General features: G+C 45.9%; 2 protein-coding genes across 2 annotated transcripts; one reads left to right on the top strand and one right to left on the bottom strand.

Annotated features, from left to right (window-relative positions):
* Nucleotides 1-3,055: 3,055 nt before the first annotated feature.
* Nucleotides 3,056-4,486, bottom strand: LOC113716497 (putative F-box/LRR-repeat protein At5g02930). Its single transcript, XM_027240863.2, has one exon. It carries the CDS (start codon nt 4,484-4,486, stop codon nt 3,056-3,058), a length of 1,431 nt encoding a protein of 476 aa, XP_027096664.1.
* A 3,936-nt stretch (nt 4,487-8,422) lies between these two features.
* On the top strand, nt 8,423-12,346 carry LOC140016603 (uncharacterized). The gene has a single exon (XM_072070171.1). The coding sequence runs from the start codon at nt 8,423-8,425 to the stop codon at nt 12,344-12,346; it is 3,924 nt and encodes a 1,307-aa protein (XP_071926272.1).
* The last annotated feature ends 1,474 nt before the right edge of the window (nt 12,347-13,820 follow it).

The following is a 13,820-nucleotide window of genomic DNA, read 5'->3' as shown; positions in this document are numbered from 1 at the left end:
TTGCACATTTTGAGAAGATGCTCTCCAACATGTTACCTATATATATATATATATATATATAACCATGTAATATAAATGTAACTATTTTCAATTGAAAAAAGATAAAAGTTATGTTAACATACTTTGAAATTTCAACATCTTTTCTTAGAAGTAAATTGAGCTCTACGCTCTGTCATAGAACTAAATTCAACTATAATTGAATCATTGCTAAATTTTTCAGAAACTTCCTTTTCTATATATACAGTTAGACAATCATTCAAGAAATTATCCTCCATCTTGTTTTGGAGCTTTGTCTTGAATATTTTCATAATTGAAAATGATCGCTCTGTAGTTGCAGTTAATACAGGAAGAGTAAGAACAACTCTAATCAATCTATCAATAAGAGGATATATCATTGATTTTCTTGTCGTCACCAAGCCTTGACATAACTCATGAACACCAGATAATTCTTGCAATTCATGATGATTTGGAATGTCAAACTCAAAATGTTGAAGTTCTATTCTTAGACGTACTAGTTCTTACTCTATAAAATCATTTGGATAGCACTTCTCTACAAGTTTACAAATATCATCAATTTTGAACAGCATAATTCCATTTCTAGGATCTAAAGCAGTGCTAAAAAAAAACGATTCCACGGTATGATCATTAAACCTGCTATGTAACTCTTGCAATTGATAATCAGTTGGTGCAAAAAATATATCCATTCGATAATAATGCTCCACACTAATCTCATAATGATGACTTCAAGATGTACCATGTCTTGCAATATATTGAGCATTTATACATGAGATATCAATTTGATGTTGCTCAAAAAATAATTTAACTTTCACCAAGAAATCATTCTATCTCGAATCTCAAAAATTCTTTAGTAGCTTTGTTGTGCTTGAAACAAGATGCATTGCATTTAAAATATCTTGAGATTTACGTTGCAATGCTATACAAGGAATGAAGAGTAATTTTCGCAATGTCTTTCATAAGATGTAAAGTAAAAACAAACTTAAAGGATAACAACCGATTCAAAGCAAAATTTGCATCTCCACGTTGAGAGTATAACCTCTATCTACTGCAATGTTACTTAAAACCACACAAGTAGCATTGAACATTTTCAGTAAACTAGAAATAGAATCCAAATGAGAACGCCAACGAGTATCTCCAGCTCGTTTTATAAAGTGTCAATTTGATTAAGCCCCCTTCCAGTTTCAAGTTCACCATTAGCAATCTTAGTAGCAACTTCAATTGCTTGAGCCTCCTTTAATTCATCATTACGTTTGCTAGATGCTGTAACAATGTTGATAATGAAAAATAAACTGGAGAAGAATTAATGAATAGAATCTATTTCTCTAGAAGTTGCAACTAAAGCAAGTTGAAGCCTATGAGCCAAACAATGAATATAATAGGCATATGGACATTCATGACAGATTAAAACTTGCAAGCCATTCCATTCAAAGATGACTAATTCATATATATATATTAACTCTCATAATATAAACTAAAATTGTAAAAATTTAGGGGGGGCCAATTTTATTTTACACACATATTTACATATTATGAATTAAAATTCTCAAAACTTAAGGGGGGCCATGGCCCCCCTCTGCCCTCTCTTGGCTCCATCATTGGCTAGAAAGCAAGAGGGGCTTCTTTTACCGGAGCAAGGTAGATGACCAAAAAGAAGGCCACAAGAAAGAGAGAGCGTGGAGCCATTGTGCTAGAGGGCTCTGGAGGGTGGCGGCTGGGTAACTCCGAACTATCGAGTTGTTTGTAGTATTACTTTGCCGAGGCTACGTATTTATGGGCGTTTCGTACAGTTAATCAATGGATATTGATGATGAAAGATGATGACTTAATCAATTGCTTTGCTTGCTCAGTTAATGTTCCAAAGTAGAAGAAGCTAATGCCTTGTGCTTTGTATACATGCAATTCATCTAACCATTCCAAGAATTTCACAATAAACGTGTTTGCTGTCAGTGGATTACAATCTTTTGCCCCGTATGACAATTAATGCTATTAGTACTATATTTCTACTAGTACTTTTCTAAGTTTCTTAGTTCTCAGCACGTGCTAGCGCACTAGCTTGTTCTTTTGTCAGCATGCTGCCTATCTCCCTACAAACATGCTGTGCCTGTTCGAGGCCAATGCAATGCATCCTGTTGGAAGGATGACGGATGAGTGGAATACAACCGAGAAGAAAGAAGAAAGAAGAAAGAAGAAAGAAGGGCGGGTCAGTCTTTAAGTCAGTGATGGTTGCCAGAAGTCAGCGGTATGGATGTTTCCGTCTCTACTCTTTGCACTGAGGCATTAGTAACGGATGGTGACAATGCCACAGGCACCTCTCCCATCGGAGGCAATGAATTCATGATCACCATAGCCTCTGATTTTTTTTTTTCTTTTTGGATTAATCACCAAATTCTCTCTAATATTTGGTCAGTTATTTCTATCACTTGTATCCCCTTAACCGGTAGTCAAAATAAACTTTTTGTAATGACGGTGCCAGTTAAAATAGAAAGGATAATAATGGTATATGTAAAAAAAAAATGAACAGGGTTTGGGTCCATTACTTTTTTATTTCCAAAAACACCCTTCCTCGTGAAGGGGATGTTTCCACTACTACTCGTGTGATGTGCAATTAGCATTGAATATTAAGAAGAAATATTGGTCAAAGTTAACCCTGACCAAATTCTGAGCTTAGTCAATTGTAATAGAAGGCATTAGTAACTGCTGCACTGCTGGTGGGTGCACCTAAGCAAAATCCAGTTCATTACCAATTAAAAGCACGATTCACAGCATTCAAACTCAAGGATAAACATACGAAAATCAGCATTGGAGCATTTTCATTGCTTCAACGAAGATAAAATTTTGGAAAAAAGGGGCAGGGAGCATAAATCTTGCTCCAGTTATTTGTGCTATAACAAATATGGCAGAAACTTTTCCATTCAGAAAGTGAGCTTTAAGTTACGCAGATGTAAGTAGTCACCCAATCCTATGATATCTCTCCTTGAGGACGAGACCCATCACCAGAATCAACTTAGTACAAAAATTGCCTAAGATATTAGGCAGATTATAAAACCACCAATTTGGCTGGTGGAGATAATATTGGTTCCAAGTCCCTGGCACGATTCCTAGCAGCTTCCTGGGCAGCAATTACCTCCTCGGAAGGCGGTGATAATGGGTTGTCGAAAAATATATCTAGCCATGGATTGCGAGGGTCAACAGTTATCCTCTCAAGTGATCCTGCACCGGCCTCATTCAAATGTTTAACAAACTCAACCTCACCCTCTCCTCCATTCCAGCCCAAAAGTTCCACCTCCTTGAGGCATCCATACTTGCTCCTCTCCGCCACCTGCCGATGCCCAGACTCTATGGCAGCCTCGTCCCACCACATCAGTTGAGGATTGCGCTTCCTTGCTCCACAATCTATTTTATACCGGAGCACCAATTTATGCAAACAAGGTGATGCACAGAGAAATAAAACAGTAAAAAACAGGCTGCCTGATACCCTGAAACTTAATTCCAGATGGCGAAGATTCGGAAATTTTGCAAATTCATCAAATGCTCTATAAGGAAATAGGTATGGTTCACGAGACACCATGAGATCCAGATTGAGAATCAACGTCTGTACCTGCTGTAAGATAAGAAAAGGACGCCCTTTGAATCTGTAAGATACACAATGTTCAAGGTAATCACCAACTCCAAGGGAAACTGAAGAAAGTTGGGGAACATCTTGGAAGCGCATGTTGGTAGAGTGCAGTGCTCCAAGCTCATATTTTTCTTGATGGGTAAAAGAAACAAGATTCCGGGCTGCTGCTACCTCAATATGATCCAACCGAATACACCTTCTGATCTCCAATTGCTTCAACCTAAGCGGCCGACCGCCGCCACCACCCAAAATGCTCAGATTATGTAGAGATGGTGCACCAGCAATCGACAAATCCTCCAGCAGCGGACAGTCGGATAAAAGATTCAGCACGTCTTGTTCAGCAATGTCTACAGCATTCAGTCGCAGAGAAGCTAGCACCTTAAAGTAGTAACCAGCACCCGACTTGGGGAAGTTGTAAACGTCATCCAAACCCTTAACCGGTTTGTAGGTCTTACCGCACGCGAGCATGGATGATAAGTCCAACTCGAGCCTGTGAACCTTCCTGGCTGCTGCAAACTCCATCCATCGGTCGATAATGGCGGATTCATCTGCTCCCAGATCAAAACACACCCTGAATTGTTCAATCATTGGGCCTTGATGTGAAACCACCACTTGATTCACCCAGTCTACATATTTCCTCTGTTCAACATCAAACCTCTTTTGGTCATCCCGAAGAAGCACTCTGGTCTCCACGTCATCAAAGTCCAAACAGCCCCCATAAGATTTCCATAGATTGTGAAACCGGCGGGATGCAACACTTGTCCTTGCAGCCTCTTTCATTGACAAGTTCGAAAATATATCCATCATAATTGTATCCGGCAAGGTACTCGTCAGATCCAAAACCATCTCCATTCGCCTTCAAATTGATACTCTGGCGGCTACCTAATCGCCTTAAAAACGTCACAATCCGATCCTGTTTCAATTCAATCAGACTTGAAACAGTTACAGCAGTGCGACGCAGTCAAACTAGCTGGCCCTTTTTTTAAACCCTAATATCCATTTTGGACCGACACCGACACCGACACGACAAAATGCTTTGGGCGTCCAACCACTGTCGGCCCACTCCCAGACAATTACTATATGTATATATTACGATAACTATTTCTTTTTCCAAATAATCTCCAACCTAAACAGCACACTTAAATTATTATTATTATAAACGTGATCTGAATGCTGAACGAACCGGTTTGAAATTGAAAGCATTTAATCGAAGTATCAATTTGGTGCTGCCCAGAGAGGAATGAAAGGGCAGATGAAATACCATGCATTCAAGGGAGAAAATTGGTGGGCACAGGAAATTGATCAAAGGAATAACCATGTATATATATATATATATATATATATATGTATATACACACAAGGCCAACACACTCGGACTCTTCTATTTGAACAAAATAGTATTTAAGTAAACGTAAATATTATTTTGGTTCAAGATTGGATCATGTTGTAACGTGCACATATATTTTACTGTTCGTTTTACCAATCTTCTTTACTTTTTGAAACTATAATGTTATACTAATAGCTTGATATATATGGCATCTAGGAATTGCAATTAGGGGGGCGAGTCTCTGTTATTTGGACTTGGTCCAAATAACTTTCAAACATTATTGTTTGGGTCCTTGAGAGGGGGCAAAGTGAAAATTTTTATCAATATTTTGGGGGGCAAAACAATATAATAAAAATTTTTTTACTTAAAAATTTTTTTTTTTAACAATTGGAGGGGGCGGGTTGCCCCCCCTGGCCACCCCTTCCCTCCGCCCCTGCTTATATATGGAGAGCATACTTTTTTGAAGCCAACGGACGTGATTACTACAAAAATATATGTGGTGCAAACCCTACATTTAGTTTCATAGACGCAATACATCTCTAGTAAAAAAAAAAAAAAGGGAAAATGGCCAATTTCGTCCTTATACTTTTTTATGGTGTCAATTTAGTCCTTATATAATTTTTTTTTTGCCAATTTGATGCCTATGCTTATTTTGCGGTACCAATTGAGGAATGCCGCGGCGGCGCCACCATACAAATTCGATTAACCTACTAATTGAACAACTAAGCAGGGGTATTTCGGGCACTTCACTGTTAGGATAGTAACAAAAGAAGTAGAGCTGTTAAACGAACCGAGCTGTTCGTTAGCTCGGTTTGTTTCGGCTCGTTCGTGTTCGTTAAAGCCTCGTTCGAAAGCCTTAAACGAACGAACACGAACGAATTTTTGTGTTCGTTTAATAATCGAGCGAACACGAACATGTTCGCGAATTTTAACGAGCGTTCGCGAACAAGGACATAATTGTTATTTGACAAATTTTAGGGTTACTCATAAGAAATTCTAAAACTTTCCCCTTCCCTTTCCAACCTTACTTTTGTTTTCCTTCCCCATTGGCTGCTGCCGAAAATTTGTACTTGTCTTATGGCTGAATTTTTATATTTGAAGGACAAATTACTTTGTTTTATTTGTTGTTTTTATGTTAATGTTGGTTATGCAGTTATTGAATAATGAAATTTAGTCATTTAGTATTTAATTATTTTTTAGGATGATTAATGATTTGTGTGGCATATTTAAGGTCTAAAAGAATCTGGATTCGAACTTTTCGAGCGTGTTCGCGAACGGCTCGTTTATGTTAAACGAGTCGAACACGAACACGAACACGAACACGAACTTTACTTAACGAGCCGAACACGAACACAGATTTAGAGTTCAAAAGTTAACGAACGAACACGAACGGAGTTCGAATCGCTTAACGAACAGAGCTCAAACATGAGATACTCGGTTCGTTTCGGTTCGTTTACAGCTCTAAAAAGAAGTAAAATTGATGAAGGATCCAATTCTAAACCTAGGGTTCTTAATGACAAAGTCTCCAAGAGACTGTCCAAACTCCTCTCCCATGAGCAGAGAATTTAGCTCAAAATCCAGCTCTATTCCCTGAACTCAGCCAATGACAACTCCTTATTCATCATTAAATCCAGATCAGCCGAAATCACTGTCACCACCTTTTGCTCTACAACTTTGGTTCCCTCAGCAACATTTTTCACCTTTTCTTCTTCATCTTGCTTATCACCATTCACAGAAGCCAAAATGCTTTGGGCGTCCAGCCACTGTCGGCCCACTCCCAGATAATTACTATATGTATATATTACGATAACTATTTCTTTTTCCAAATAATCTCCAACCTAAACAACACACTTAAATATTATTATTATAAACGTGATCTGAATGCTGAATGAACCGGCTTGAAATTGAAAGCACTTGTTTGTTTGGACAGAGGATTATTTGTCAAAATTTATTTGCTTACATCATCATTATGATTTTCAACGCACCTTTTTATCTTTCCAATTATCTTTTTATCTCACATACATCACATCACAAAAAGTACTACAGTAAAAATATCTCAAATAATTTACAATTCAAACGGAATCGAAGTGTCAATTTGGTGCTGCCCAGAGAGAAATGAAAGGGCAGATGAAATACCATGCATTCAAGGGGAAAAATTGGTGGGCGCCCCCGCGTAAATGGTTCAGCGATAGTGCTTCTTACCGGTGATCCTTAAGGTCTCAAGTTCGAGTCTCCGCTCCGCTGGGTTCCTCCGCGCACTTATCGCATTTGGATCGGATTGGGGCGTCAGACCCGAGCCGCAGGAGATTAGTCGGACCCGTAAGGATTGACTCGGGCACCCCTGTGTCGACAAAAAAAAGGGGGGGTAAATTGGTGGGCACAGGAAATTGATCAAAGGAATAACCATGCAGATATATATACAAGGCCAACACACTTGAACTCTTCTATTTGAACAAAACAGTATTTAAGTAAACGTAGAGGGTATCAGTTCAAGATTGAAATATGGTGGGAGCGTAGGCAATGTGACATGAAATTGGAAATCATGACAGTATAATCTACCTTGATCACAACAATAACAATAGAACTAATACAAAACCATTAACGGATCATGTTGGTAATCGATCACTAAATTTTTGCATTTTTCGTCTCAACTCTCAACATGACATAAAAAGAAAGTGAAAATATTACCTGAGGATGCTCACCTCGGCCATCCCGAGTGGCCGAGGTGGACTCACCTCGTCCCTCATCGGAGTTCATCCGTGTCCCGGACATCATCCCTGAGCTCGGGCTCGGCCGTTTCCATAGCATACTGTGTAGCCGACCTCGACACCCCCGCCTCAGCTGCACGCTGATGATGTCAACCCACCTGACATCATCCAGGACCAGCACTTTATCTGAAAAGCACTGGAGGCACTTAATGGCACCTGCACCATATCCTCCGTCATCACTCCCAGGCGGCTACAGTGTCAGAGTCAGACCTCCTGACAGGAGACAGAGCCGTAATGCCAGAGAGTGGGTCCCGCTAGCATGAGCCTTCCGTCTTGACCACCTCTCTTCTATAAATACCCCAGACACACTCCCAACAAGTAAGCACACTGTTCATTAACTCATTCTCATTATTCTCGTTCTCATACTAACTTGATCGTCGGAGTGATACCAGGGGAGAAGCCCCGCCACTCACTTCGGACACCGAGGTTCACTTCGGACACAGGAGTTCACCTCACTTCATTTCAGAGAGGACTGATCCAGGTCGGTCTAGGTACCAACCAAAAATCACCTCCTCAATTGGCGCCGTCTGTGGGAACGAGACTACTGTTACTAAAATGAGATCCACGCGCTCCAGAAGTGGTCGAGTTCCCTCAACTGGGGTTGGGCAGACCTCGGGAGCCCAGCAAGATCGCATCTCTGAAGAGCAAGGGTCCCCGAGGACCCAGCCTGACAACGAGGAGGCCATCGCCAAGATGGCCGAGTTCGTATCACACAACCCTACCATTTTTGAGGAGCTAGGAAGGTACCTCAAAAGACAGGGGAAAGAAAAGGCCGAATCTTCCAAGAGGAGGCCGACGAAGTCCCCTGAGGCACCTTCGGATGAAGACTCCGATGAGGGGCGTCTCTCTCGGAGTACCTCCAGGCGTGCCTCCTCCAAGGCGACCTCTAAAATTGCCTCCATCTCCCGAGCGTTTTCTCGAGGACTCCTAGGGAAACGGGCCGAGGACCCACCTCGGCGCCCCGGGGGCCTAGCTTCGGACTACATGAGGGCCCCGCCCTTTACGGATGACATCAATGGGGAAAGGGTGCCCCCGAAATTCAAACTTCCAAACTTGCACACCTATGACGGCCGAGGTGACCCCGAGGATCACCTCCGCGCCTTCATCTCCGCATTCCAACTCTACTGCGTCCCCGACGCCGTGATTTGTCGGGCTTTCCCCATTTTCCTACATGGGACTGCCCGGAAGTGGTTCTGGAGTTTGGAACCAAGGAGCATTTCCTCCATGGATGAGCTGATAGACCGGTTCATCCACCGCTTCGTGTCGTCTCGACCAATCACGAAGACTTCAGCTTATCTCTTGAACCTTCAACAGGGTCAGGGCGAGTCTCTTCGCTCGTATGCTCAGAGGTTCAACGAGGAGAATGTGCAAATACCTGATCAGAACGAGCAGGTAACTCTCGCGGCCTTTACCAACGGGTTGGTGGCCGGACTCTTCAACACCGAAATCCATCGGGATTACCCTCGTACACTTCACGAACTCTGGGAAAGAGTGGACCAGGGAATCCGAAGTGAAGATATGAATCGCATGAAGCGAGAAGCCCAAGCCTCTCGTACGGGACAAGATGCCCGGAGAAGGAAAGACATCGGCCGAGGTGAACCCGGCCCAAGTGGCACTTCAAACCCACCACGGGACCGCCGGAGTGTCTTTGACCGGATCGTGAAAGGAAGATCTTCCACCTCGGACGCTGAGCTAACACCGCTCAATTCCAGCCGATCTCATGTCTTGGCTGTGATGAGGCAGAACCACCTCGGCCGAACACCTCCTGAGATCCCTGGAAGAAGAGATAGGAGGAACTCCAGCCTCTACTGTGCCTACCATCGAGATGTTGGGCACGAGACCGAAGACTGCAACGATCTGAAACGAGAGATCGAAAATCTAATTCGGCAAGGACACTTGAAACAATTTGTCCGCAAAGATGGAAGCTTCGGACGAAGTGCCTCCCACCGGGAGAGCCGAGGTCCTCGCCGAGAAGACAGGCGTGACACCAAGTTCAACTGCCGAGGTCCTGAGGACCAGAAAGGGGACCAAAGGCCTCCACGCGACGGGTCACCAGGCTATGGTCCAAACATTGCCGGGGTGATCAACACCATCTCAGGTGGTCCCACGGGAGGAGACAGCCAGAGTTCCCGAAAGCGGACCTACCGCCAAGCCGGCATGGATGTGGCCGAGCCGAGCTCGAGGCTGTCCGAGGTCATAACTTATGGTCCCCGCGACCCTGTCCCCGCTGCCTCCAGCAATCACGAGGCCCTCGTGATTGAGGTCCTCACAAACAATTATATAGTCAAGAAGGTCTACGTTGACCCCGGAAGCTCGGTAGACGTCCTGTACTACCGAACTTTCGAGAGTTTGAAGCTAACCCGGGAACAACTCACTCCGGTCAGAACTCCCCTTGTCGGGTTCGGGGGACACGTCGTCCACCCGGAAGGCATGGTGAATTTAATGGTGACTATCGGGCGTCATCCCCGTTGCCGAACTGTGCCTGTCAGCTTTGCGGTGGTCAAAGCGGACTCTCCTTACAACATGCTGATAGGCCGGCCCACGCTCAATGCCTTGAGAGCCGTATATTCTACCTACCACCTAAGCTTCAAATTTCCAACACCAGAGGGGGTGGCTGAGGTGAGCAGTGACGTGGGCGCCGCCCGAGAATGCTACCTCGCCACCATCCAAGCCGCAGTCGGACCTCAGCCCCCGCCGAGGTCAGAAGAAAAGAGGCCGGCTGTCCTCTCCATAGACTGCATCGACCCTCACAAGGCAGGAGAGCCCAGCAGGCTTGAGCTAGGGGATGAAGTGGAACAAGTGGTCTTGGATGAAGCCAAGCCTGAACGAGTGGTCCAAGTAGGGGCCGGACTCCCTTCACCCCTGAAAGAAGAAGTGATCTCCCTGATCAAGGACCACCGAGACATCTTTGCGTGGTCCGCAGATGAAGTGGTCGGAGTGCCACCCGAGCTTATGACTCACCAACTTAACGTTAACCCACAGGCCCGACCTGTGCGGCAGAAGCGAAGACACTTCGGCCCCGAACGCAGCAAGGCCATATCGGACGAGGTCGACAAACTCTTGCCGGCCAAGATGATCCACGAAATCCAATATCCGACTTGGTTGTCCAACCCAGTCATGGTCAGAAAGGACACCGGCGGATGGAGAATGTGTGTAGACTACACCGACCTCAACAAGGCCTGTCCCAAAGACTGCTATCCCCTCCCGAGAATAGACACCCTCGTCGACTCGGCGATGGGGTACGAGATCCTGTACTTCCTAGATGCCTTCAAAGGGTATCATCAAATAGGAATGAGTGAAGAGGACCAAGAGAAGACGGCGTTCTACACCGATCGAGGTGTTTATTGCTATACCACCATGCCGTTTGGGCTGAAGAACGCCGGGGCGACCTACCAAAGGCTGATCAACCGGCTCTTCAAGAATCAGATCGGCCGTAATGTGGAGGCTTACGTGGATGACATCCTCGTCAAAAGTCTCGCCACTTCATCTTTCCTGTTAGACTTGAGGGAAGTGTTCGGGGTCCTGCGAGACTCGAGGATGAAGCTGAATCCCAAGAAGTGCGTTTTCGGCGTCACCTCGGGAAAATTCTTGGGGTATCTGGTTTCCCATCGGGGGATCGAGGCCAACCCCGACAAAGTCAAGGCCATCCAAGATATGTCCCCACCTCGGAACCTCCGAGAAGTCCAAAGACTGAATGGACGCCTGGCCGCACTGAACCGCTTTTTGTCTCAATCTGCTGAGAAGGCCCTGCCCTTCTTTAAAGTGCTGAAGAAGTCTGATCAGTTCGCCTGGACTGAGGAGTGTCAGTCTGCCTTCGACCAGCTGAAACAGTACTTGCACCACCTGCCCACTCTCGCTTCACCTCGGCCCGAGGAGAAGCTCTACCTCTACCTCTCTGCAGCCGACGAGGCTGTCAGCGCTGTGCTCATCCGAGATGAGGGCACTCAAGTGCCGATCTACTACGTCAGCCGCGCTCTTCGCGGGCCGGAGACTCGATACACTCAGGTGGAGAAACTGGTGCTGGGACTAGTCCATGCCGCTCGGCGGTTGAAGCCCTATTTCTTAGCCCATCCTATCTCGGTCAGGACTGACCAGCCCGTTCGGCAAATATTGGTGCGACCCGAAGCTTCTGGTCGCCTCACCAAGTGGGCTGTCGAATTGGGAGAATATGACTTGTCCTACGAGCCACGCACCGCCATAAAAGCTCAAGCTTTGGCTGACTTCCTTGCCGAGCTCACCTTCACGGAAGGTCCGGAGTCCACCTCAGCCTTAGCCGAGGTGTCCTCCTCACCCCAGTGGACATTGTATGTCGATGGATCCTCCAACGGAGAAGGCAGCGGAGCCGGACTTCTCCTGGAAGGACCTCAGGGAGAGGTGTGCTCCTACGCCCTCCGCTTTGGCTTCCCAGCCACCAATAATGAAGCCGAGTACGAGGCCTTAATTGCTGGACTCCAGTTGGCCCGAAGGCTCGGCGCCCAGCAAGTCCACGTCCGCAGTGACTCCCAACTTGTTGTGCGCCAAGTTCTTGGTGAATACGAGACTAAGGATGAGACCATGCAAAGGTACCTCTCCAAAGTTCACCAACTCACCGCATACTTCAAGTCATTCGAAATCTAAAGAATCCCCCGGTCCCAGAATAAGCGAGCCGACGCCCTATCCCGGCTGGCCTCCACTTCATTCTCGGACCTCAACAAGACGGTCTTAGTGGAAGTTCTGAATGAACCAGGATATGTGGAAGAGGTGGCCTGCCCCGTCCACTCCGAAGATAATTGGATGACCCCGATCATCCTCTTCCTGAGTCAGGGAACCCTTCCCGAAGACCGAGCCGAGGCAAGGAAGATACAACGCAAGGCTGCTCGACACGCTCTCCGCGATGGAGAATTGTACAAACGCTCTTACCTCGGCCCCTGGCTGAGGTGTGTCACTCCCGAGGCCGGACGTCATATCCTCCACGAGATCCACGAAGGCCTGTGCGGAGCTCATGTCGGCCACAGGATGTTAGCCAAGAAGACTATGCTCCTTGGATACTTCTGGCCGTCACTTCGGCAAGACTCCCAGGATCTCGTCCTCGGCTGTCCTTCCTGCCAAGTCCATGCACCCGAGCATCACCAGCCCTCAAATTTCATGGTCCCCATCACTTCACCTTGGCCATTCGAGCAATGGGGGACAAATATCATAGGTCCTTTCTCTAAAGCGGTCGGGGGCTATACCTTCCTTGTGACTGCTGTGGACTACTTCACTAAGTGGGTCGAGGCCGAGCCACTTCGGACCATCTCGGGGCTGGCCATTCAAAAATTCTTTTGGAAGTGCATTGTCTGCCGTTTCGGCATACCTCAGATCATCATCTCGGACAATGGGAGACAATTTGCCGAGAATCCATTCAAGACCTGGTGCGAGGACCTCGGCATCAAGCAACACTTCACTTCGGTTGGCCACCCCCAGGCCAATGGTCAAGCAGAAAACTTCAACCGGACTCTCCTGCATGGCCTCAAGACCCGACTACACCAAGTTGGGTCATCTTGGGTGGAGGAACTCCCTAATGTCTTGTGGTCATATCGGACCACGCCGAGGTCAGCGACACAAGAGACCCCATTCTCCCTGACCTATGGCGCCGAAGCTGTCATCCCGGCTGAGATCCTTACTCCCAGCCCTCGGCTGGCAGCCTATGCCGCCGAGGTGAACGACGAAGAGAGGCAGCTGGACCTCGACCTCGTCGAAGAACGAAGGGACCTCGCCTCAGCCCGGATAGCTTCATACAAGAACACACTGGCACGCTATTACAATGCCCGTGTCAGACATCGTAGATTCCGTTTGGGAGACTTGGTTCTCAGAAAAAATTCAGTCAGCCGAGCTGAACCTCAAGGAAAACTGTGCCCGAAATGGGAAGGCCCTTACCGAGTTGTGGAATCTGACCCTAAAGGGTATTGTAAATTGAGTTACCGCGATGGCTCATTTGTGCCGAGGTCTTGGCACGCCGAGAACCTTAGGTTATATTATGCTTGAAGTTGTGACTTCATTCAGTTATTTCATCCAATTATCTTGTCAAGTTATGGCTTCAGCCATTTAGTTATTTTTCAACAATATGATGCCC

Source organism: Coffea arabica, chromosome 11c (genome assembly GCF_036785885.1).
Source record: "Coffea arabica cultivar ET-39 chromosome 11c, Coffea Arabica ET-39 HiFi, whole genome shotgun sequence".
Taxonomy (NCBI): domain Eukaryota; kingdom Viridiplantae; phylum Streptophyta; class Magnoliopsida; order Gentianales; family Rubiaceae; genus Coffea; species Coffea arabica.
This window is presented reverse-complemented; position numbering and strand designations above follow the sequence as displayed.